The sequence below is a fragment of the Schistocerca piceifrons genome, chromosome 3 (assembly GCF_021461385.2).
Source record: "Schistocerca piceifrons isolate TAMUIC-IGC-003096 chromosome 3, iqSchPice1.1, whole genome shotgun sequence".
Classification (NCBI taxonomy): Eukaryota; Metazoa; Arthropoda; class Insecta; order Orthoptera; family Acrididae; genus Schistocerca; species Schistocerca piceifrons.
This window is the reverse complement of record NC_060140.1, coordinates 619,981,254-620,008,656: the sequence shown is the minus strand read 5'-3', so window position 1 is coordinate 620,008,656 and position 27,403 is coordinate 619,981,254. Positions and strand designations below refer to the sequence as shown.

The 27,403-nt window shown below is 39.3% G+C and overlaps 1 protein-coding gene across 2 annotated transcripts in view; it reads right to left on the bottom strand.

The window, feature by feature from the left end:
* Window positions 1–15,095: 15,095 nt before the first annotated feature.
* Window positions 15,096–27,403, bottom strand: part of LOC124789810 (spondin-1-like) — a 190,945-nt gene continuing 178,637 nt past the window's right edge. The window contains exon 14 of one of the 2 annotated variants that reach the window (XM_047257291.1): window positions 15,096–15,930. In XM_047257291.1, the coding sequence (XP_047113247.1) occupies window positions 15,761–15,930 (170 nt within the window). In that variant the 3' untranslated portion in view covers window positions 15,096–15,760. The remainder of the gene's footprint in view (window positions 15,931–27,403) is intronic. The other variant, XM_047257290.1, reaches the window with a different exon arrangement.

Here is a 27,403-nt window from a genome sequence, read left to right as displayed (position 1 = left end):
GTGAGGACGATTCCCCAATGGCCAGCGCGGAGGATGTCGAGTACATGGCAGCGCAATGCATGCGGTATGACCACCTGGGGAACGTCTGAATCACTATGCAAGAGGATGACGCCACTGTGGGAAAAGATATAGTGCCGATGATCCCAAAAATGCTGGACTTTAGCATCACGGACGCTATGACGGCTCGACAGCCATCCCTCACCCTCCCGGATGCCATGAAGAGCACAGGGTGCAGCCAACAGCAGGTGCTTGTTCACGCCAGTACGAATGATGTGTGTCACTCTGGATCAGAAGAGATTCTCTCTGGTTTCGAGCGGCTAACAGAAGTGGTAAAGGCTGCGAGTCTTGCTTGCAAGATGAAAGTAGGGCTGACCATTTGCAGCATAGTCGACAGGACCGATTGCGGATCTGAATCAGAGGCTCAGACGGTTCTGCGACCGTGAAGGCTGCAGATTCCTCGACTTGTGTCAAAAGTGGTTGGGTTTCAGGTTCCACTGAATAGGTTAGCTGTACACTATACGCAGGAGGCTGCTACACGGGTAGCAAGGATCCGGCAAAACACAAGAAGGGTTTCAGTCACAAAGGGTGCAGGCCGAACACAGGAAGAACGTAGATACAGGAACCATTGATATAACAGTTGCAAATTGTCGTAGCTGTGTTGGGAAACTACCAGAGCTCCAAGCGTTAGTAGAAAGCACTGACGCTCAATTCGTTATAGGCACTGAAAACTGGCTAAAGCCGGATATAAGCTCAGCCGAAATTTTTGCGAAGAACCTAATGGTGTTCCGAAAGGATAGGCTAAACACGGTTGGCGGTGACTTGTTTGTTGCTAATGGAAGTAGTTTAACTTCCCGCGAAATCGAAGTAGATACTTCCTGTGAGTTAGTACGGGCAGAGGTCATTGTTGGCAACCGGAATAAAATAATAATTGGATCCTTTTATCGACCTCCCAATTCAGATGATACAGTTGCTGAAAGGTTCAAAGAAAACTTTGATTTCAAACACGTACCCGACTCATGCCATTTTAGTTGGTGGTGACTTTAGTTTACCCTCTAAATGTTGGCGAAAATACATGTTTAATTCCGTCGGTACACATAAAATACCATCCGAAATTGTACTAAACGCATTCTATGAAAATTATTCGAGCAGTTAGTTCATGAGCCCACGCGAATAGCAAACGGTTGTGGAAACACACTTGACCTCTTAGCAACAAATACTCCTGAGTTAATAACTAGCATCAAAACCGATTCAGGGATTAGTGAACGCAATGTTGTCGTAGAGAGACTGAATATTGTAACCCCCAAATCCTCTAAAAACAAGCGAAAAATATACCCATTCAAAAAAGCAGATAAAAATCCACTTGACACCTTCCTGAGAGACAATATCCATTCCTTCCAAATTAATGATGTAAGTGTAGAACAGATGTGGCTTGAATTCAGAGAAATTTAGAGATTTATACCAAATAAATTAACAAACGACGGAGCTGATCCTCCTTGGTACCCAAAACGGGTCAGAACACTGTTGCAGAAACAACTAAACAAACATGCCAAATTTAAACAGACGCAAAGTCCCCAAGATTGGCGATCTTTTACAGAAGTTCGAAAAGTAGCACGGACTTCAATGCGTGATGCTTATAACAGTTTCCACAACCGAAACTTTGTCTCGAAACCTGGCAGATAATCCAAAGAGATTCTGGTCCTATGTGAAGGATGTTAGCGGCAAGAAACAATCAATGCCTTCTCTGCGCGGTAGCAATGGAGATACTATCGAAGACAGTGCTGCCAAAGCAGAGATACTAAACACAGCCTTTCGAAATGCCTTCACAAAAGAAGACGAAGTAAATATTCCAGAATTCGAATCAAGAACAACTGCCAACAAGAGTGACGTAGAAGTAAATAACCTCGGAGTAGTGAAGCAACTTAAATCACATGATAAAAGCAAGTCTTCTGGCCCAGACTGTATACCAGTTAGGTTCCTTACGGAGTATATTGATGCATTAGCTCCACACTTAACAATCGTATACAACAGTTAGGTCGAAGGAAGATCCGTACCCAAAGACTGGAAAGTTGCACAGGTCATACCAATATTCAAGAAAGGTAGTAGGAGTAATCCACGTAATTTCAGGTCCATTTCGTTAACGTCGATATGCGACAGGGTTCTGGAACATATATTGTGTTCGAACATTACGAATTACCTCGAAGAAAACTGTCTATTGACACACGGTTTAGAAAACATCGTTCTTGTGAAACACAACTAGCTCTTTATTCACATGAAGTGTTGAGTGCTATTGACAAGGTATTTCAGATCGATTCCGTATTTATGAACTTCCGGAAGGCTTTTGACACTGTACCACACAAGTGGCTTGTAGTGAAATTGTGTGCTTACGGAATATCGCCTCAGTTATGCGACTGGATTTGTGATTTCCTGTCATTATGTGAGGACCCTGCATAGGTTCGTGATCAGGATAGAAAATGTGGTTCTAAACACAAATTTATGATTTTGTGATTATTATTAAAACAACACACAAATTAACTGGTCCAGCCCTTATACATTATTGAATGTATGAAGTTTGTGAAGCAGTGGTGCAGACTGGTGGCAATCGACATGACGGCTAACTGTACTCACGGCTCCTGATGTTTGAATGCTCTATAAAATTTCTCCTTGGTGTCGGGTTTTCAACATATTAGAGCCCTTCCTTTATGCCGAGAATACCAAATAATAGCCAGATCCACATCCCGAGGCAAATTCTTTGTAATGCAGCTTCCAGTTGCCTCTCTTAGCACCGTCGAAGTGTACAGTGCTACGGCTAGCCACATACTGCCTGCCATTCACACAAAGGGGCAGCTCAGTTCGACCCCCAAAACTACCTTTTACATCGCGCCATGCCACTTTCGTTGCAGAGGGATTCCCCTACAGCTTTTACATGTTACAAAGACAAGTGCCCTAAGCATGAACCGGCTTTCCATAAACATTTTCTTTTTTCGAACATACGCATATTATAATAATTTATCATTTTAACATATCCTTTTGCTTTTGTCATATATGCATTACAGAACTCTAATTTTCATGCCACAGATCAGGGAGTTCCAACAACACAGAATACACACTTCATAATTGCAGATACGCAGTTACATAATATAAACCTACTTCTAATCGATATTAAGTGCTATGTGTGCCCCATGTCTCATTGAGGTTTCCCAACAGGGATAAATCAATGAAACATCAATAACACTTCAAAACAGTGTTGGGCAATAAAGAAATACAAATATATTACACAACAAACACTTCATAGTACTGTTTATATAAAACATTGTTTCATCAAGTAATAAAACATGGATTTTTGTTACACTGAGAAAATATGTACTATTCTTTACATGTGTCCATGTTGTGAAATATGTATATAGGAATTTACATATCACTTACATACACAGCTTACATTACAGAAGGTTAGTCCACACTTATCTGTCACTGTATGATCATTACAAAACTATGTTTTGTCTGGTGTAAATATTCAGGCAGTTCATCATGAACACCATAATACTCAGTACACTATATAAACTTTTCATCCTTTTTCTGCCTATAAACATATTTGGCAGTCCTTTACTATTTTCAACATCTTGTCTGCCTATTGACACATTTGGCAGTCCTCCTGATCAAGCTGCAATATTCAATCAATGCGATCCTTATGTATGTCATAGCCTGGAGTTTATATGTAATTTGTATATCCAATTATGTTATACCAAATCTGAATCTTAATGACATGTACCAGTAGTCTCATAAGAAAAAAGTTTTTCCCAACATAACAATACCACATCATGAACAAGAACATACAGATTAAAATAATATTTGATTAATGCCATATACATTCTTTCATGTTGTCCCTTATTACTCACTTATGTGGATGTAAGGTTTTAAATCTACAATTTTATGAACACCTAATAGCTTTTTTGACTTAGAATAAACAGGACAATAGGTGTTAGTGTGAGGAGTTCTTTGCACTTCAAAGGCACCATTATAAATATATTCGAACTTAGAAATTTCTTGATATATTGCACTAGATTTTTGATGAGTTTCTGTGAGAACAAAATCCCCAGTTTTGAATTTGGTCATTTTAAGGCCCGTATCGTGCCTTTTAGACTTGGCTTCGACTTTTTCTTTCATTCTTTTTCTTACTAAGATTTCTTTAATTATACATTTGCTCTTATGATTAAGTAGAAGTTCCTTGGGTGAAAACCCTGTAGTTTCATGGTGGAGGGTATTCATTACAATTTCAAAGTCTGCAGTAAACCTGTCCCATGCCTTATGACTGTGGTGCCAGTAAGTTCGACACATCTACCTAGTTCAAGCATATAACACTCCACTGGATTATTTGCAGGATGGTATGACGAAATATATTTCACTTGAATGTCATTCCATTCCATCCCTTCCTTCCATATTTTTGAAATGAATTGAGGTCCATTCTCCGATAGTACTGCCTTTGATTTTCCTATCGCATTGAAATATTCTGTCTTTCTATTAAATACTGCTTTTGCAGTAGCTTTCTGAATGGGAAAGAGTTTGATAAACTTGTAAAATACTTCTAATATCACTACAATGTAGGTACAATTGCCGAAACTTTTTGGGAGAGGCCCATGCAAATCTACTGACAATAAGTCAAGAGTATCTCCTGGCACATTGTTTTGCATATAACCTTGGTTGGTTCGATTGATGACCTTTGCCCTCAGACAAATGTCACATGACTTAATTCGATCTGTTAGTTTCTTTGCTGCACTGATATTTACTATTATTAGGACAGAAAGTTTTTCGATACACTTTTTCGGACCACGGTGTCCTAAGGCGAGATGAAAATAGTAATGTACTTCAGTCTCAGATTGAGATGGCTAACACACTTTCCACTCATCTCTACTCACAACTTTTCGTTTGTATAAAACATCTTTAAAGATCTTATAATACTTACTAATTTGATGACATCTGGTATTATTAAAACTTACTTTAACTGACTTCCAGACTTCATCTTCATTTTGGTAGTACTGCATAGCTTTGAAAATTTCTTCGAGTTTCATTTTCCCCTATACCTCTTTGATGAATCTCATATGAAAAATGTCATGTTCGTTATATTCCTCTGGCACACTGTCTATCCCTTCAGGTAGTCTCGATAGAGTATCTGCTACATGACTGTCATTTCCTTTAATACAAAACATTTCCTAGCCAAACTGCTGGAGGTACAGTGCCCAACGGCTTAATCTGCCAGTCTTTAAGAGACGTCCACGCTTTGTAATCAGTGTGTATAATTGTTTTTTCAAACCCCATATGATGGCGAGAGCTTCCTTTTCTAAAATGGTATAATTTATTTCGTACTTCGTCAGGGTTCGACTAACAAAAGCTATTGTCCTACGTTTTAGTTCTACTGTATCAATATTTTTTGGAAAATTTCTATGCTGACTCCATATGCACTGCTATCAGTACTCATATGAAATTGTTCACTAAGAACAGGGTGATGCAAGATATTGTTCCTTATTAATTAAATTTTCAAATTTTCGAAACCTTGTTGGCAGTCCTTTGTCCAAATGAATGCACTATTTTCCTTAAGTAACCTCCCTTCGCAAATGTGCTGTAAAATCTGCAGAGACCGAGATACACTTTTAATTGCTTTCGGTTCTTGGGTGGTGGGCATTTTTCAATGGCATTTAACTTCTCTGGCTCCTTTCCAATACCAGAAGTGGTAATAATATGTCCTAAGAATTTTGTTTCCTGTTTTACTGATTCGCATTTCTTCAGTTTTAGTGCCATCCCTCCTGCTTGAAGAGCGGAAAAGTCTGTGTCTAATAATTTCCACTGTTCTTTCCAATTTTCCATGGCGATCAACAAGTCGTCCACATGGTCAATCTGGCGCTTAGTTCCCTTTCTAACACGGAATCTAAAGCCGTAATAAAGACTGAGACGAAAGTATTAACACCAAACTTTATACTGGTAACATTTTCCCCGCATATAGAAATGCGATATGCTTTCGATACTCTTTATGCAATGGGATTTGCCAATACCCCGCCTCCAGACGTAAGATAGTCAAACACCGCACATTGTGGAATTTTTGCAACAGATCGTCTAAATTTTCTAGACGATATACTTCTCTTTTGACAACCTTGTTTAGTGTTCGTGCATCGATTAGTACTCGCAAGCCTCCATCTTTTTTGTTCACAACAATGAGAGGGCTATTGTACTCACTATTGATCCTGTCAATAAGTCCCCATTCAATCATTTCGTCGATCTCCGCCTTCATGGCTTCTCTCTTGGCTAGAGGTACTGGATAAGGTCTCACGAAAAATGGTTCATGTTCTATTGTTTCAATATGGTATTAAAAATTCTTAATATTCCCGGTTTATCTGAAAACATTTCCTGATTGTTAATCAGAATGTTAAACAAATCGGCATTCTGTTCCGGTGTAAGTTCCTGTATCCTCTAATAATTCTTTAAAAGTTTCTAGTTTTGGATCCTGAATCGTTACGTTCTTTACATGGTACAATTCGTATAAATAGACAAACCATCATTTCCAGGGTCTAATTCCAATATCAATGAATCAACTTTGGTGTCCTGTGAAATTTCGTTCTCCTCAAATCTAACTTCCAAAATACCAAATTTATTATTAGTTTTGACAATCCTGCTACCGCAGTCAATGAATACCTTTTCCTTATCTCACCAATCGATACCTGAAATCATCTCAGTATTCAATTCAGGCGTGACCAGGAAGTCGTGTTCAAATCTTCGTCCATTAATTTCAGATTCCAACAACACTTATCTTCGAATACTCTTGCGGGATTTTCCAGTTGCCCCTACAATTTTCACACCATTTACTGACATCATAACTAACCCAGGTTTATTGGAAATATGTTCAAAGAAGGATTGTGAAATAGCATTAATTTGGGATCCAGTGTCTAAAAAATGTAATACTGTGAATTTCGACTGGGATGATTGTTTAATCGTCCTATTTTCTGAATTTTCTTGTTGCTCCCATAACAAATCTTTTTCGACCATCAGATCGCTCCAAGATATGTTATTTACTGACAAATCACGTATGTCTGGGAGCTTCTTTGGTTTTCTGATGTCTGTGTCTTTTACAGCTCTAATCATATCCTGCCGCAGTATCGCATTGGCTGGTGGCTGTTTCTTTTTCTGTTCAGTATTTACCGCCGGATTTTGTTTAAGACTTCATTTTGCTTTTTATAGACATCTTCCGCTTTACTTTGTTCACTTTCATCTATTTCTACCTTTTCTTCATCTGAACTATCTTTTATTTCATATTCATTGTCTGATTCCAACATGAACGCTACTCTTCGACAACGAACAATCTCTTCTTTTGACCTTTCATCAGTTTTCTTATTTTCAACATTTCGATTCATTCGTAAAACTTCTGTTTCATTTTCAATCACAGGCGTTTCTTCGATATCACTTTTGATGATGTCAACTTTAATTTCATATTTAGTATAATCGTCTTGGATTTCAGTAGTTCACATACACTCATCTGAATCTATGTTCTCATGACCATCAACAACATCTAATAGCACGAGTCTTTTGTCAGCCAGGATCGCCTCATCTGTACTACTGAGGATTTCATCCTCCTTCCGGTTCCTATTTATACCGACCAATTTGCGTTTCTAGCACTAATTTCTTTAAATCGGTAGCTCATGTGCTTGCGTGGTGCCTTCCTGTCCTTTACCAACCACTTAATCTGATATCGCTGTTCGCGCACCTTGTGTGGTGCTGATTACTTTCATCTCCTTTACATTTTCAGACAACACCCTCTTTTCGATGTTTCCTTTAAAGTCTTCCCACTCATATTGATTTAAACCAAAAAACAAATCATCACAACATTCCATGACCCCTGAAGACTCCTTTTTGCACAAATTGTCTGTCTGTGCTTGGGTGTCGATGCTTTCACTTTTAGTTAATAACATGTGTGATCCCTTTCTAATTTTGGCCCACTGAATTCCCTTTTGACGTCATCTCTTCCTACTAGCGTGACCGCAGCTTTGCTACGGATAGGTGATTGCTCTGGCAAGTTCAATGCACGAGGTTACTTAGTTCGCACAGTAGCGCCTGCAGCATAGTCTGTCGCCAGTGACTCACTCACACCTGCACCTGTTGTTCTCCAGCCACCATCTTGTGACGCAGCTCTGCCGCTTACTTGTGTCTTAAATTCACTTTGCTTTAGCCAGTATAATTTCTTAAGTTCGGGCCAGTAATGTTTGTCCAGGCGAATCTGGCCTGTAAAACACGCAGGCCTTAGTTTTCCACGCCATTTCGGTTTTGACAGTTTCGAGGTGCAAATCCTCTACCGCGAAATGACATGTTACCGTGACCTCTGACTCTACCTCTTTGCATCCTATTTAGTTGGTAACGTTGTCCTCGTTCTGTTCACTATGCTCGTGATTATACCTGTTCCGATTGTTATCGTTTTGTCGATAATCACGATTCCCTCTCCAGTGGTCCTCGTCTTCTACTCTTTCCAAAAATGACGAGGCTTTTGGGATCACTTCCCACATAACATTTTGGATCCTCAGGGAGCTTTTCCCATACTTCCCACACTATTTCGAATTCCGTTCGTCTGTTTTTCGGGTGCGTCAATTTCCGATACCACATTTCGCAAAACTCGTTCATTGAGTTCCTGTCTCTGTTGTCATATAACCTGGCCATGATAAATTCCCACCATAGGCAGTCCTGCTTTTGCTTCGACCAGTATTCCTTTATGAATTATAAATTTCTGTTTAAATTCGCCAAATGACCCTTGTTCTGTATCCAAATTTAGGCTCCATCTTTTCGCATCGCCCGCTAATACGCTAATAACCACATTGATATTTTCCTGATCCATTACTTAATCAGGGAAATTCCTTTCACAGTTTTTCAAAAAATCTAACAGGTGCCATCCATTATGCTTTTTTGCTGGATCGAATCGTTCTTTGGCCTCTAGCAATTTGCTACACATTATTCTGTGAGTGACATGATTCGGTTTTTCTCTTATTTTCTGTTTAAGTTAGAAGCACCAATAAAGACATATTTTGAACAAATAAGAAATCAAATGTCATCTAAGCTGAATGGCATGTTATCTAACTAAAATGAAATATTAACTACTCTTCATGATAATTTACCTGGACACTAAGAAATGTCCTCTGAGGTGTCGAAGCACCATAATGAAGAATTATATTCAGAACTGCCACATAAAGCACAACAGTCTGCCGCTGAAGTCTTGTCTCAGAAAGGTGAGTCTATAGTGAAGTAGTTAAAACCAAATTAAACCCATTTGAAACTGATTTACCAGTGTGGTCATATAGCGTCACATCACAAATCACTAGCTTACAATAGAAGCTGTCAATGGTTAAGCAGACTTTCATGACACATCGCCCTCTGATGCTAGGATCAGTGGTGAAAATATTAGTCGTACACCACATGAGGGAATGTATGGAAATGGTATGCCACCTAGCCATATGTCCTATGGGGTGGGGGCAGCACTTCCATTACCATCCATTCTATTAGATGAGAGCTTACTGAGGCACAGACAGTTTCAGGTTTTTGCACTTGACACATATATAGTTAGTTAGTCCCATGCTCCATGGATCATTTTGCATGATAAATCGTAATGAGATGGAGCGAATCATTTTACATTCACACCACAAATTAATTAGTATGTAAATATGGTTACATGCTTAACATTTTTAAGCTTATATAGAAATTATTCTGCAGAACAGCAGGAGTTGCCAAGGAGAAACTTTTTCAGTTTTCTTTCAAAATTTACTTCGCTGTCTGTCAGACATTTTATATCACTGGGTAAGTGATCAAAAATCTGTGTGCAGCATTATGCAACCATTTTGGTGATTAAAACAACCTCAATGTCGAGAGAAGCATACCATTTATCCTCATGGTATCGTAATTAGTGCATCATAGGTTCTTTAGAACTGTAGTGAATTATTTACAGCAAAAATCATAAGGGAATAAATGTAATTTGAAGCAGGAGTCAGAATGCCCAGTTACTTAAACGGATGTCTACAAGAAGATAGTTAGTGACCACAGCATATTATTCTTACAGCACGTTTTTGACAAACGGAGACTTCTTTCTTGAATATCAAATACCCCAGAACGTTTTCCCCATGATATTATTGAATGAAATGTGCAAAATATGTCAGCTAACTGATTTGTCTCTCCACAAGATTTGCCACGATCCTGTGTGCAGATATGGCTGAACTAAGTTGTTTTAGAAGTTCCAAAATGTGCTTTTCCCAGTTTAAATTCTCAAGAATATGGACACCTAAGAATTTTGTAATTTCCGTCCTATATAGCCTATTATTTTCTCACCGTATTTTACATTTATAATTGGTGTAGCACCTCTAGATGTGTGGAACTGAATATGTTGTGTCTTACTAAAATTGAAGGCGAGACCATTCACAATCGTACTTCTAATAACACTACCGACCACTTCTTCTGCTCCTGTATGTATGCTTGGATTGGTTACAATACTGGTGTCATATTCTAATAGAACTAATTCTGATTGCTGTATATTAGACAGAAGATTGTTTACATATACAAGGAACAGTAGTGGAACTGAGATTGTACTTTGTGGAATCACATATGTGATTTCTTCCCTGTCAGAAATACGTCCCCAGACTATATTGGTTGAATTAATGAGTACAGCTTTCTGCAGTCTTTTGGTTAGTTAGGACATTATCCATTCGTTGGCTAACCCATATACCACAAAACTTCAATTTATGTAAGAGAATACTATAACTGTCAATTGCCATAGCTAGGTTGCAGAAAATACCAACCAGTGCTATTTTGTTATTTAATGTGAGTAAAATCTGGAGAACAGACATGTAAATGGCAATCACAGAAGAGCAACTCTTCCGAAATCCAAACTATGATTTGCTGAGGATATTATTTTTCGTGATGTGAGATACTATTCTAGTATATGTCACCTTCTCAAAATTTTGCAGAATCATGTCAGCAATGAAACAGGTCAGTAGGTATTGGCATTTCTCTTACTAACTGTCTTAAAGAGGGGTTTAACAATGGTATACTTCAGTTTCTCTGGAAAAGTATATTGAGTTACTGTCACATTACATATTTCCGATGACGCTGGGCATCTTATATGGGAACAAATCTTTAATACTGTGTTGGAAACATCATCAAACTGTATGTTTTGAGAGAATATATAATTTTCCCAAATTCAGAAGGAGAAGCTGGGATGTATTCAGATGAGTGAACTTTATTAGAATTAATTTTTCAATATACAGCTGTGATTTTCCTCTAAAATTGTTTGTTCCTATACTTTCCACTACATTTGAGAAATGACTATTAAAATATTAGTTACCTGTGACTCATCATTTATACCCCTTCCACTTAGTTCAATAGTGATGTTATCCTGTTCTGTGGCTAGTTGTCCTGTCTTGTGTTTCACTACATTCCATACAGCCTTCAGTCTGTTGTAGGAGTTACTGATTTATGATGTTAAGTGGATCTTCCTTAATTTTTTATAACATTTCTTAGTAATTTCGACTAATTTTTGTAGTCTGTAACTACAGCTAGATCTCTACTTGTTCTTGCTACCATATACATTTCCCTTTTCCTTTTACAAGATACTTCATTCCCTCTAGTGATTCACGTTTTTTTACATGGCTGTCTAATGTCCTTTGTAATTAGCTTAACTGAAAAGAAATTTTAAAATTATGATATGAAATTATCATGGAATATTTTAAATTTTATGTTAACATTTGGTTCATTATAACTTTAATCTGAAGTCATCTCTTGTAAACTGTACTTAAAAACATTTGTCTTGGAGTCATTAATTATTGCTACTCTTTTCCACTGAGGGAATCCACACTGTATGGCACTAACTATACATCATGATCAGAGAGAGTGTTTGTTACTGTATAAACAGTTATTTTCTTGCTTTGAATTTCACCAAAGAAAACATTACCAGTTGGGTCCTACTATCCTTATTCACCCTTGCTGGAAAGTTTATTACTCAAATCAAAGTTTAGGAGCCAAATAAAGTTTCCAGATCATTTTTCCTGTCAATATATTTTTAAAAACTACAATGGAGTCACAAGAGACTGTTAAAGACAGATAGCACAACAAGGAATCCAAATTCCTCATAAACAGTTCAAAATTATACAGCTATTGTTAAAAGTGAACCAATTTTCAATATCAGTTCAAAAGCACACACTTGTGATGACAACTACAAAATGTACTTGTCCCAATGTTTTTGAACTTCTTTTCTGCCTTAATATACAACTCCTCCTTTTACCATATTAGTTCTGTATGAGTAAGTTAAGAGAGTGTGGTGCTCAGATTTCCATAGGATATCTACCTTTTCAGAACTCTCTAAATTTTCTAAGCAGACAAGAAACTCTCCTGTCTTATTACCCAGTCCCCTAGTATTGTGATGAAATAAGCTAATCTTACTTTTCTGTGTACTCTTAAGCATTCTTCGGGTTCTACTTTTACTTTGACTTCTACTGTTACTGTGCCTGACTTTGACTTCTACTGCTACTGTGCCTGAATCCTGATTCTAACCTAAAGAAAGATGTCTGAATAAAGTAATCACAGAGGTCTTGCATTGGGATGACACAATGGTGTTCCCCCTCTGCAACCATATATTATCTGCCACAAGCACAGATGATGTGTCTTTCAGTCTGCTATTTAGGTGTAGGTCATTTTAGTATCTTCCCATTTCCCATTCCTGACATGTTTTTGAAGTTGCATTTTACCAAAATTGTGGACAGATCAGCAAAAGATATTCACATTACTACAGGTTTTATAGGCAACCTTGGGGCAAAAGAGACCACTGAAAACTGTCAGACATATAAAGAGTTTAAGAAGACATTATTATTGAAGTACTGGTCTGATTCTGTGCAAGAGAGACTCTGCAAATAGGTACAAATGTCATGTACATGGGTACTATGGTGCAACAAAATGTACTATAAAGATAAATTGGTATTGGTATTTTTCCAACATGAGCAGATGTATACAGCAGCTCCTTATGTGTCATATACTGGAAAACAAAACTGTCAAACCAATATAGTCATACAGAGCTACATCCTATCCTGATGTAAGGGTGTTCAGTCCTGAACCATTTAATAATAGGAAAGGAGGTATAAACAAGTATTTCAAGAAGTATTTGAATGAGACACAATACTGGGATGAACCCACTTCAGTATTACACAGGAACCTTTTATAAATACTGGAAGAAAAGTTGCTGTTTGATCTAAGAGGCAAATTAGTTCACACACAAGAAACAACTTTTGAGCACTTTGTGTCTATATTAGACTCATTCAGTATGATGCACAAAGATTTAAACTGAGCAATTACAATAATGATTATGGCATGTCTCAGTACTCTCTACCTTGCACACAGTCTTACAATCATGGAAAGACAAGTGTTTACAACACTGACTTTTTTGCCACAGGTTGACTTAAAGGATTTGTTTCTTAAGTATGTACCAATATCGAATTGAATTTCAATTACACACAGTGTTACACACTGTCACTGGTAGTTTAGGTGTAATAATATCATAAAGCAAGTATATTGCAGTTTCTAACACTATGCATTTAGTTGGAAGAAATATGTATGTTTTACAATATGTATGTTTTACAACAATTATCTGAAATAAAATACATGCTCCATCTCATGAACCAAGCATGAGGTGGTCACAAAGGGAATATGGCAAATGTTTGAGTGGAGAATTATAGAACCCTCAATGGCAACAGTTTTGAAATAATACATATCTTTGGAAAACATAATATGGTAATAGTGAAAGACAGTAATTACAGGAAGTATTTCTTATACACATGTAAAATATGACTGATTGGGGATTACTGACCAGCACTAGTGGAAAATTTAAAATACCGATTTCACAAAATCTTATTGAAAATCTAAACAAATATTACAAAATATGTTATGAGGTTCTGATCTCTAGATGAAATGTGTGGTCTGACAGCTCATGAATATGCATTCCAGGTTCATGTGAAGATGCCTTAAATTGGTACACATCATTTATGGGGGTATTATGGTACAACAAAATGTACTACAAAGATAAATTGGTATTGGTATTTTTCAAACATGAGCAGATGTGTATAACAGCTCCTTATGTGTGCTGAATGAAATTGGAGGTTGGCATATATAAGTAATGCATTTCTTACCGATTATTTGTAAGTGTATGAATTGTTGCTGTGATATGTATAAAAGCATTTGAGTATATATAAACAGAATTTGCGCTGCATCGATAATTACATTAATACATATAGATGAGCTTTGAATGATTATATCTGATTTGGTATGTCACGAATTGTAAAGTAGTTGTTCTGCTCTGCTTGGAGCTTATTTTCTGTCTTTTGTCTGTTACCAACTTCACACATTTTGCATTTGACTTAAACCAAATTCGCACTGACAGATCTTATCTAATGAATGACAGTAACAGAAATTCATGGATGGGGCAATATGTAAAATAAGGGAAAGGGTACCACTCACCTGTAGTGGATTGATATGTGGAGCTCAGAAACAACATTCACACTACTTTTCGAGCACTAGCTCTTTTTCTAGCAATGGTACATACATTCACACACACACACACACACACACACACACACACACACACACACACACACACACACATCTCAATACGCATTCCTGTGGCCACAGCAAGACTCAGTGAGGCTGTGAGGTTGGAAGTACTTGAAATGTTACATACCTCTTAATTTTATCGAGTGTCGTTAACGTAAAATGATGTTTCATGAAACAGGTGGATCTTTGAAGTCATATCAGGGAGAATGATAGGACTTTGTTTTGTAGTTTTCAGTTTTTTGATGTTGTTGCAATGTTCTTAACAACTCTGGTACATATGTTTGAGGAATAGCAGATATTTTACCTCAGATAAGTGCATAACAATGTGTATCTCTTTGTACCAGCCAAGTCATCCTTTTCTGCATTTATTGCTTTCTTTATGCGTATTTTAATCGTGATCTGTTGGTCTGTCACAGATATTTTGAAGAAGGTAGTCACTATGTAAAAACAAGGCAAGAGCTGCATGTATATAATATATTGCCACAAATAATGCAACTAAATGTTACAATTACTTCTGTATATATGTCACATGAACTTAGAAATAAAATATATAATTAATAATGAGAATCACACTAGGAGTATCTGATTACTCTTACAGAATTTTAAAATCATTTTACTATAATCAGTCAACAACAGTGATTGGTTGATAGCTTTTTGTTAATGATGGTCTGTCCACCGACCAATATAGGCTAATTTAGTAGTCTATTAGGACATATACAATTACACAAAATACAGTTATGAAATATGATTCAAATATTACTGCTGATGGGAGAGCTTGGCGAAGATCTGATTCACTGGTATAGGTTTAATAATAGAATACTGCCTGTTGGAAGCAAAAATATGAGAATTACTTCCCAAAATTGACTACTTATATTTACAAATGAAACATGAAATTCTTATATGCTAGAATAAAGCTTCATCGATGGAATGAACGTTTATAATTTATCTTAGAAAATATGTAGCTGGCAGTGTTTGTGAGATTGTAAAGTTCAAAATTTTGCACACACGAAAGTGATCGTCCATGAATCTTCTTCAACTTACATAAGAATGAAATTGACGTTCTGGAAACTATGAGAGTATTGTACACACGTCGCAGCTGTTTCCCCCGTGCACTAATGGAGAGTTTTGCTGCCGCTACGCGAAGTCCACCGTGCCTTTAATGGCAGGCGGGCAGGTGGCACGCCTCCTTCTCGAGGCGCGGACCGCACGGCCTACCGCGGCGCCGCGCCGGCCGGACGATGCTCCTGGTGCGCTGGCGGTAGGCGTCGCCGCAGCTGGCCGAGCACAGCGACCACTCGCTCCACTCTGACAGCTGGCAGTCGCCTCCTGAAACCCAAGTGTACACAGCACGTCAGCGCACTCTTTCCTTATTTTATGTTTCATTTATTTGGACATTAGTATCACAAAGTCTGAAAATAAGGCAAGACATAGGCACACAAAATACTATAACATGGAAGAAGTTCCAAAGTGGTAGTGTCAGGAATTAACGGGGGGGGGGGGGGGGGGGGGGGGGGTAGGACGTTAAACGGGCCGTCTTGGAGCAGGAGAGACACGACAGGACTTTTAAATTCCCACTGTCTATACTTTTACGAATAAATTCATAAAACTTTGTCAGCATGACCAGGAAGGATTCAGGATTCACACTCATAGCAGTGGAAGTCCAAAAACATAACAAAATTATTTTTGTTTTACATGTGAAAGTTCATCAGTTTCTCACTTACTGTTGGCTGCGTTTGTTGCTGTAGGTACACGTTTCTTCAAAAGTAAGAGAGATTCTTCGATAAATTTTGCACAGCATACAAACCATACTTACAGGTGTATGAAACCCTAGAAATAATTTAATTTTTGAAAAAATGAAGGTGCTGTTACATTTTAAACTTCATGTTTAGAAAAAACTCAAATTTTATAGTTAATTATCTCAATTTTTACCACAGTTTTCAATAGATTTGGAAAATTCTAGAGTTTCATACACCTGCAAGTATGGTTTGTATGCTGTTCAAAATTCATCGAAGAATATCCCTTACTTATGAAGAAACGAGTATCTACAGCAACAAATGGAGCCAATAGTGAGTAAAAAAAGGTCAAATTTCAAATGTAAAAAAAATATTTTCTTATATTTTTGAACTTCCACTGCTATGAGTGTAAATCCTGAATCCTTTCTGGTCATTTTGACAAAGTATTATGAATTTATGCGTGAAAGCATAGACAGTGGAAATTAAAATGTCCTCTGGTGCCTCTCCTGCTCCAAGTCGTCCCGTTTGACGTCCTACTCCCCTTAAGAGATAGGAAGCTGCCTGACCAACAAAAGATTTGGGACAAAGAAGAATGGACTTGAGATAGACTGATTATCTTTTGGGAATGACAGAAGATTTAAAGTGAAATAAAAAAATAAAGCAAAAAAAGTAAAGTCAAACATCAAGGACAAAATCGCACAGTTAAACGTGAGGCTACGGTCGCAGGTTCGAATCCTGCCTCGGGCGTGGATGTTTGTGATGTCCTTAGGTTAGTTAGGTTTAAGTAGTTGTAAGTTCTAGGGGACTGATGACCTCAGAAGTTAAGTCCCATAGTGCTCATAGCCGTTTGAACCATTAAACGTGTGGTATGGAACAATAAAACGCGTGAATGGATTTAAATATCTGGTCGTACAGTTAGCAGCCAATGGTATCGGTAAAGAGGACTTGAAAACAAATGCCAGGCCAACGGAAAGTGGTTTCCAAGCCACATCAAAGATTTACATCGGAAAATGCTTTCCAGAAATACAAGAATTCATTATTACGACTCTTAGAACCAAAGTTTCTGTAGGCATCTGAGTGTCTTACCTACCTCGAATGATGTTTATTAGAGGAATTAGAGAAAAAAAAACAGAGAAAGAACTTACACAGTAACAGGATCTACATAAAACCTCGAAAGAAATATGTATTGTACAATAAAAAAGAAAAATTACGGACCCAATCCGCAAGCAGAGAGTTCAAGTTTTTTTTCTTTTTTTGTCATGTATGAAGATCTGTTTCCAAATGGATGAAACCATGTTCAACACCTTTGAATCATAACCGATAACAAGAACGCCGTAGTAGACGGACATAAAAAAAAAAATCTACAAATAACTGGTATGCATCCGGAAGACGTACTAAACCGAGACATCTGTAGAAGAGCTTTAGTGACGTTTGAGACTGTCTGAAATGATAAACGAACAACTGGTGCCAAATGGTCAGATGAATGCCGTACTAGTCACAATGGACTGATGAACGTACCATAAACGAAAAAGAACAACTGTAACAATGGTTTTGAGTTTATTGTGACCACTGGAGAACCGAATAACGAAAGAAATAATTATAATAATAATGCAAGAGAATGTGAAACACCACAATTTATTTCATTTTAGAAATACATGAATCATCAAGGAAATTGACAGTGTATTAGTACTTTTTTCGCGTGAACCATGGACACCCCTGAATAGTGAACAAACCCATTATCTTCTGTGCATGAATAATACTTATTTGTTTTCCAACACAATGTATTGGCTGCCCTCAGAAAATAACAATTACACAGCTACAATTCTTTTTAATTTTTTAAAGAGTGAGTCGCGGCATAAAAATACAAAATTTGGTGAATTGCATTCAAACACCGTTATACTATTATAATACATCAAATAAACTAGTAATATAATTTTTGAGAGGATTTAGTAGTAATTATAATTTTTGTTTCTTTTATTAAGTCACGATGAGATACTGCAGTTTAACGCTTTCTGCAACAATTCTGCCGGCCGCTGTGGTCGAGCGGTTCTAGGCGCTTCAGTCCGAAACGGCGCTGCTGCTACGGTCACAGGTTCGAATCCTGCCTCGGGCATGGATGTGTGTGATGTCCTTAGGTTAGTTAGGTCTAAGTAGTTCTAAGTCTATGGGACTGATGATCTCCGACGTTAAGTCCCATAGTGCTTAGAGCCATTTGAAACATTTTGCAACAATTCTGCTTTTTCTTCACTGAAGTTTATGTCTGTAGTTTGTGCACTCTTTCCAAAAAGGAGAAGTTGCTGTGATTACTCTCCACAGAGGAATAATTTATATTGAAACATCTTTGCTTATCACGAGACTAAGTTTATTTTTATGTTTTCCCTATTATGTGAGTCTCTCTATCTCCGCCAAATTGTTAGCATTTTGAACTAATGAATGTAGTTGACATTCATGAATTAGCTAATGACAGATGCATCAGATACAAGTGTCCAGTGATTAATCCTTTAAGCCTGAATTTTCCCTGGGCTAGTATTTTAAACGACTTCTTCGGCACTGCAAAGACTGCTTTGAATGTACTTAGCAGAATAGTGACTTATAGCTATTACATCACAATGAAAGAGATGTAAAAGATAACAACTTTACGGTATTGTATGCTGCTTCATCCTTTTCAGTGAAATGCAGTTCCACAGAGAAAGTAACGTATCGAAGTTTTTCAGGAGATAGCCTTGCCAATAACAGCCTTTACATTGGTCCATTCAAAATGTTTGTTGCAGAGAACTGTTCACACCTCAGAACCGCAGTTAAGCACATACTTCTAACACAGAGATCCTCTTCTATCTTTTGCCCACTGAATGTACGCTGACCAACATTTTACGCAAGTTCTTGATTCCGATCACAAACTTCTTTTGAATAATATATACCGCAGTTTTAGTGTAAGAATCCTCAGAACGTTAAACAGAGCACTATATGATCTTAGCAAAACCAAATGACGCAGATGATTTGAATTATGGCTATAATTACTCTTTCCGCCTAATGTACGTTACACCAAAACACTGCATTACCCACATGTCAATGAAATAAAGTAACTAAAGTTAACTAGTTTCTTTCTCTTGTCGCCTCAAAACCATTGAGATCAACATCAATAAACGGCACGGAAATTGGAAAAGATATTTTAGCGCTAATCTACGTGGTTCAAAAATGCCACATCTTACTTTACGGCTCCAAATTCCATCTTGTTACCTACTATAAGCCGTGGCTTATTTATTTTGGCTGGAAAGGTGACTAACATGTTGTAGCCCAGAGCGATGGTTATAAACAAACACAATCACGAAATACAGTTTAAACCACATTCAACCAAGGTAACACAGATGCTCTTTCCTCGCTTATGAGGCTAGATCCGAATTTTGACTTCTTGTTGAAGGAAAAGGATATACCTCTGGCCAAGCGGCACAAATACTGGTCACCAAATGACGCCGAAGGCACAGTACGGCTGGCAGCGCTGCCACATCGCCTCTTTACCATTGCCTGTTTTCTGTGAACCTTCGGAAAATCAGTTCGTCGATCTTACAGAATCATGTATCAACGTAAAATGAGTTCTATTGTTGGAGATATTGTCAAGAAATACTTTCGTTGTCGATATGCTTGTCTTCAATGCAGAGCACATGTACTATTGTGACTAAAAACTGGCCATAATTCAGAAATGCCGTTACCTTAGATTTACATTTTACACTATACTAATGGACTATCACCTAGGTAACTAAACTGACTGCCTTTTATACATTAAATTTCGATATTATATATATATATATATATATATATATATATATATACACAGGGTGAGTCACCTAACGTTACCGCTGGATATATTTCGTAAACCACATCAAATACTGACGAACCGATTCCACAGACCGAACGTGAGGAGAGGGGCTAGTGTAATTGTTTAACACAAAGCATACAAAAATGCACGGAAGTATGTTTTTTAACACAAACCTACGTTTTTCAAATGGAACCACGTTAGTTTTGTTAGCACATCTAAACATATAAACAAATACGTAATCAGTGCCGTTTGTTGCACTGTAAAATGTTAATTATATCCGGAGATAATGTAACCTAAAGTTGACGCTTGAAACCTCCGACGTTCAGTTGCGTGTTGTAGCAAACACTTCATTGCAGGGGCCCAAACAGCTGCAACATACATCGCGTTTCTACAGAATGATCTGCCAACGTTGCTCGAAAATGTCCCACTGGAAACGCGTCGACGTATGTGGTATCAGCATGATGGATGACCTGCACATTCCGCAATTAACACTAGGCTGACCCTTGACAGGATGTTCGACGGGCGTTTCATAGGACGTGGAGAACGTATAAATTGGCCAGCCCGTTCTCCTGATCTTACACCTCTGGACTTCTTTCTGTGGGGTACGTTAAAGGAGGATGTGTACCGTGATGTGCCTACAGCCCCAGAGGATATGAAACAACGTATTGTGGCAGCCTGCGGCGACATTACACCAGATGTACTGCGGCGTGTACGACATTCATTACGCCAGAGATTGCAATTGTGTGCAGCAAATGATGGCCACCACATTGAACATCTATTGGCCTGACATGTCAAATGGTTCAAATGGCTCTGAGCACTATGCGACTTATCTTCTGAGGTCATCAGTCCCCTAGAACTTAGAACTATTTAATTCTAACTAACCTAAGGACATCACACACATCCATGCCCGAGGCAGGATTCGAACCTGCGACCGTAGCGGTCGCTTGGTTCCAGACTGTAGCGCCTAGAACCGCACGGCCACTTCGGCCGGCTGCAACTAGAGCTGAGCAGCCGGCCTGACATGTCGGGACACACTCTATTCCACTCCGTAATTGAAAACGGAAACCACGTGTGTACGTGTACCTCACCCCTCATGGTAATGTACATGTGCGTCAGTGAAAAAGACCAATAAAAAGGTGTTAGCATGTGGGCGTAATGTGCTGTTCCAGTCTCTTCTGTACCTAAGGTCCATCACCGTTCCCTTTGGATCCCTACGTAATTCGGTGCTCTGCGATACACACGATCGAACAGCGGAGGAGTGGTACTCAAGCGTCAACTTTAGGTTACAATATCTCCGGATGTAATTAACATTTCACAATGCAACAAACGGCACTGATTACGTATTTGTTCATACGTTCAATGTGCTAACAAAACTAACGGGGTTCCATTTAAAAAACATAGGTTTGTGTTAAAAAACATACTTCCGTGCATTTTTGTATGGTTTGTATTAACCAATTACACTAGCCCCTCTCCTCACGTTCGGGCTGTGGAATCGATTCGTCAGTATTTGATGTGGTTTACGAAATACATCCAGCGGTAATGTTAGGTGACTCACCCTCTCTCTCTCTCTCTCTCTCTCTCTCTCTCTCTCTCTATATATATATATATATATATATATATATATATACGGTGTTACAAAAAGGTACGGCAAAAATCTCAGGAAACATTCCTCACACACAAAGTAAGAAAATATATTATGTGGACATGTGTCCGGAGAAACGCTTACTTTCCATGTTAGAGCTCATTTTATTACTTCTCTTCAAATCACATTAATCATGGATTGGAAACACACAGCAACAGAACGTACCAGCGTGACTTCAAACACTTTGTTACAGGAAATGTTCCAAATGTCCTCCGTTAGCGAGGATACATGCATCCACCCTCCGTCGCATTGAATCCATGATGCGCTGATGCAGTGCTGGAAAATGGCGTATTGTATCACAGCCGTCCACAATACGAGCACGAAGAGTCTCTACATTTGGTACCGGGGTTGCGTAGATAAGCGCTTTCAAATGCCCCCATAAATGAAATTCAAGAGGGTTGAGGTCAGGAGAGCGTGGAGGCCATGGAATTGGTCCGCCTCTACCACTCCATCGGTCACCGAATCTATTGTTGAGAAGCGTACGAACACTTCGACTGAAATGTGCAGGAGCTCCATCGTACATGAACCACATGTTGTGTCGTACTTCTAAAGGTACATGTTCTAGCAGCACAGGTAGAGTATCCCGTATGAAATCATGGCTGTGAATCGAGGAAGTACAGTACATACTGACGAAACTAAAATGAGCTCTAACATGGAAATTAAGCGTTTTCAGACACATGTCCACATAACATCTTTTCTTTATTTGTGTGTGAGGAATGTTTCCTGAAAGTTTGGCCGTACCTTTTTGTAACACCATATATATATATATATATATATATATATATATATATATATATTATTATTATTATTATTATTAGCGAATGTCCCCATGGGAGAACGATAAGCAGGTGATTAACATTTCTTAATGTTCTTCTTATTTCCCCAGTATTTCTTCATTGCCTCCCCAAAGGCCTTCTTCCTTTCTTCGGTCCACTTTGGTCGGAAAGGTTTAGATTCCGTCTCTGGAGTAAACTTCCACTTGTCGATTTTTCTTCTGAATGTATCCCGGTCTGATGTGTTTGTTATGTCAATTTTTGCCTTTTTCAAATCCTTCTTAACTTCAGTTACCCAGGGTATTGTTGCCTTAAGTGATGTCATATAGTCCAATAGACGTTTAGTTAACCTGTTTCCAGGTAATCTGTCTATATGTCCATAAAACTTCATCCGCCTCTTCCTGATATCTGCCTCGATGTTTGATATTTTTTCGGTTGTCTCGGTAGTCTGCAGCCTGTCTCCATCTTGTGTGTATCGTGGTCCTAGGATTTTTCTAATAATTTTTCTCTCTACTTTCTTAATTTCGTGTAAATCTAATTTTCTATTCAGGGAGAGTGTTTCACTTGCATATGTGACTGTTGGTTTGATGACTGTGTTGTAGTGTCTGATTTTAGTGCCTTTTGATAGACATTTCTTGTTATATATATTTTGAATAAGTCCGAATACTTTCTTGATTTTCTGTAATCGGTTTTTTTGTGCTATTTTCTCAAGTCCTGTTGGTTCAATAACTTCACCGAGATACTTAAAGTGCTTGACTCTAGTTATTTCACCATACTTTGTTTTTAGTTTCGAAATATCTAATTTTGAGCAGATGAATTCTGTCTTCTCAAAGGAGATTTGCAGGCCAACCTTCTCAGCACATTCTTTAAGTGTCTCAATTTGTTTTACTGCTGTTTCTTCACTGTCAGTTATAATTGCCAAGTCATCTGCAAACGCTAAATAAGGGATGTTCAATTTTCCTTTACCTCTTCCTAGTTCAATTGGCTTCCAAAAGCTTTGTTTCCTTAGTGTTACTTCCCACTCTTTCATAACTTTGTCCAAAACTATATTGAATAATAGTGGTGAGATCCCATCTCCTTGTCTTACTCCTGTTTTAATTGAGAATGGTTCCGAAATTTCCCCTCTGAATTTAATTTTTGATTTGGTTTCTGTTAGTGTTTGTTCAATTAGTTTTCGGGTTTTAGTGTCTAGGCCTCGTTCTTCGAGAATGTGACATAGAGACTGTCTGTCTATGGAATCGTATGCCTTTTTGAAATCAACAAATGTGCAGATTATTGGTTTTGACCTGATTGCTTTAATCTTTAAAATAGTTTTAAGGTTGAATATCTGTTCCGGGCATGATCTATTAGGACGAAAGCCTGCTTGGTAGTCTGAAATTGTATGTTCTAGTTGTTCTTGTGCCCTCTTTAGGAGACATGCATATATATATATATATATATATATATACTCCTGGAAATTGAAATAAGAACACCGTGAATTCATTGTCCCAGGAAGCGGAAACTTTATTGACACATTCCTGGGGTCAGATACATCACATGATCACACTGACAGAACCACAGGCACATAGACACAGGCAACAGAGCATGCACAATGTCGGCACTAGTACAGTGTATATCCACCTTTCGCAGCAATGCAGGCTGCTATTCTCCCATGGAGACGATCGTAGAGATGCTGGATGTAGTCCTGTGGAACGGCTTGCCATGCCATTTCCACCTGGCTCCTCAGTTGGACCAGCGTTCGTGCTGGACGTGCAGACCGCGTGAGACGACGCTTCATCCAGTCCCAAACATGCTCAATGGGGGACAGATCCGGAGATCTTGCTGGCCAGGGTAGTTGACTTACACCTTCTACAGCACGTTGGGTGGCACGGGATACATGCGGACGTGCATTGTCCTGTTGGAACAGCAAGATCCCTTGCCGGTCTAGGAATGGTAGAACGATGGGTTCGATGACGGTTTGGATGTACCGTGCACTATTCAGTGTCCCCTCGACGATCAACAGTGGTGTACGGCCAGTGTAGGAGATGGCTCCCTACACCATGATGCCGGGTGTTGGCCCTGTGTGCCTCGGTCGTATGCAGTCCTGATTGTGGCGCTCACCTGCACGGCGCCAAACACGCATACGACCATCATTGGCACCAAGGCAGAAGCGACTCTCATCGCTGAAGACGATACGTCTCCATTCGTCCCTCCATTCACGCCTGTCGCGACACCACTGGAGGCGGGCTGCACGATGTTGGGGCGTGAGCGGAAGACGGCCTAACGGTGTGCGGGACCGTAGCCCAGCTTCATGGAGACGGTTGCGAATGGTCCTCGCCGATACCCCAGGAGCAACAGTGTCCCTAATTTGCTGGGAAGTGGCGGTGCGGTCCCCTACGGCACTGCGTAGGATCCTACGGTCTTGGCGTGCATCCATGCGTCGCTGCGGTCCGGTCCCAGGTCGACGGGCACGTGCACCTTCCGCCGACCACTGGCGACAACATCGATGTACTGTGGAGACCTCACGCCCCACGTGTTGAGCAATTCGGCGGTACGTCCACCCGGCCTCCCGCATGCCCACTATACGCCCTCGCTCAAAGTCCGTCAACTGCACATACGGTTCACGTCCACGCTGTCGCGGCATGCTACCAGTGTTAAAGACTGCGATGGAGCTCCGTATGCCACGGCAAACTGGCTGACACTGACGGCGGCGGTGCACAAATGCTGCGCAGCTAGCGCCATTCGACGGCCAACACCGCGGTTCCTGGTGTGTCCGCTGTGCCGTGCGTGTGATCATTGCTTGTACAGCCCTCTCGCAGTGTCCGGAGCAAGTATGGTGGGTCTGACACACCGGTGTCAATGTGTTCATTTTTCCATTTCCAGGAGTATATATATATATATATATATATATATATATATATATATATATATATATATATATATATATATATAACACGTACATTCTTGTCACTGTGATTTAGAGTATTTAATATACAGAGTGACTCTTTTATTCTGACAAAAAAACACTTTCTTTCCAGAAGTGGTACAAAAAATATATGAAGACAAATGTTTAATTACCAAGAGGACATTAGTCAGCGTAATTTTCTGTCTTTCAGTTTCGTTCATTACAAAGGTATGAACAGTAGTACGTCGTTTATAATTAGCACTTTATATTTTTTATTCGGCAATCTATTTCTTCTCCTCAGTACCTACTCAAAGCCGTACCGTAGTATACAACTAATGCAAAACTAAGGTTATTAAAAACGTAACACAAAACTGACTTTGACTCTCCTCTGCGGTACACAGTGCTGGTACATGGGGTAGCGCAACTCCTTCGCTTTAGCTGATGTTGACAGTAAACAAATGAGAATCTGGGGTAATGCACGGCGGTCATGCCGCCAAACGTCTTTTGTTGAAAGTTTACGTGAATGCAATGTACACCAATGATTAGAAGGTAGAAATTCAGCTCATCGATAGAGATACAACCTATCGGTTAAAAATACAGCTGTACATGTATCTATGTATTAAATGAATAAAAATTGTTGAGTTACCGTTTTGACAATTTACATCTCCATTAATGAGCAACATTTCTAGCTGATCTTCGTTGTTGTTTACTGTACTCACTAAAACCATTAACTGAAGGTGGCTGACTGAATGACGAGTGTGCATTTTGCTCGTGTTTCGATCTGTTAACTGTCAACTACAGCAAGTGGAAGAATTACGTTACCCCGGGTACCTGCACTACAGGGGGCGGACAAAAATATAGCAACACAAAAACACAACACATTACCATAACTAATAGGGTGTAGGAAACCCGTTGGCAATAAACATGCCTGCCAGTCATTTTGGTATGGATAAATACAGATGCTGTGTGGTTTACTTGGGAATCTTATACCTGCCGGCCGCGGTGGTCTAGCGGTTCTAGGCGCGCAGTCCGGAAGCGCGCGACTGCTACGGTCGCAGGTTCGAATCCTGCCTCGGGCATGGATGTGTGTGATGTCATTAGGTTAGTTAGGTTTAAGTAGTTCTAAGTTCTAGGGGACTGATGACCACAGATGTTAAGTCCCATAGTGCTCAGAGCCATTTTTGAATCTTATACCTGTATTCCTGCTAAACAGTCCGCAGCCCTTGATCTAGTGGTTAGCGTTGCTGCCTCTGGACCACGGGGTCCCTGGTTCGATTCTCGGGACGGGTCGGGGATTTTGTCTGCCTGGGGACTGGGTGTTTGTATTGCTTTCTTCATTTCGTCATCATTTAGGAATACGGCGAGACTGGACAGTGAAAAGATTGGGAATTTGTACAGACGCTGATAACCACACCGTTGAGCGCCCCAAAAACCACCATCATCCTGCAAAATAGTGGGAAGTACAGGTGACGATGACGAAGGTGGACAGCGATGACGCACACTACTATCCAAAGTAAACCACACACGCTGAATAATATTGAGGTCTTAAGTGCGGAGGCCAGAGACGATGCGACAATTCATCCTTGTGCTCACAAAAACAGTCCTAAAAGATGCGAGTTGTGTGAACAGGGGCCCTGTCGTCTGTCGTCGTGGAACTCAGCAACACCACTAGGAAACAAATACAGGACCATCGCACGGACGTGATCAGCCAAAATGGACACACAAACCTTGGAAATAATGCGACCTTGCAGTGTACTCAAGGGGCCCATGGAATACCACATACGTGGCTACCCAGAATATCACCGAACCCAGGCCCTGTTTCAATCTTGGCAGTTAACAGTCTGCATCGTAAGCTTTGGACGGTGTATGCCAGATTTAAACTCGGCCATAAGTTGGAAACAGTGTGAGACGAGACCTATCGAACCAAATGATTTCCTTCCATAGCCCCACACT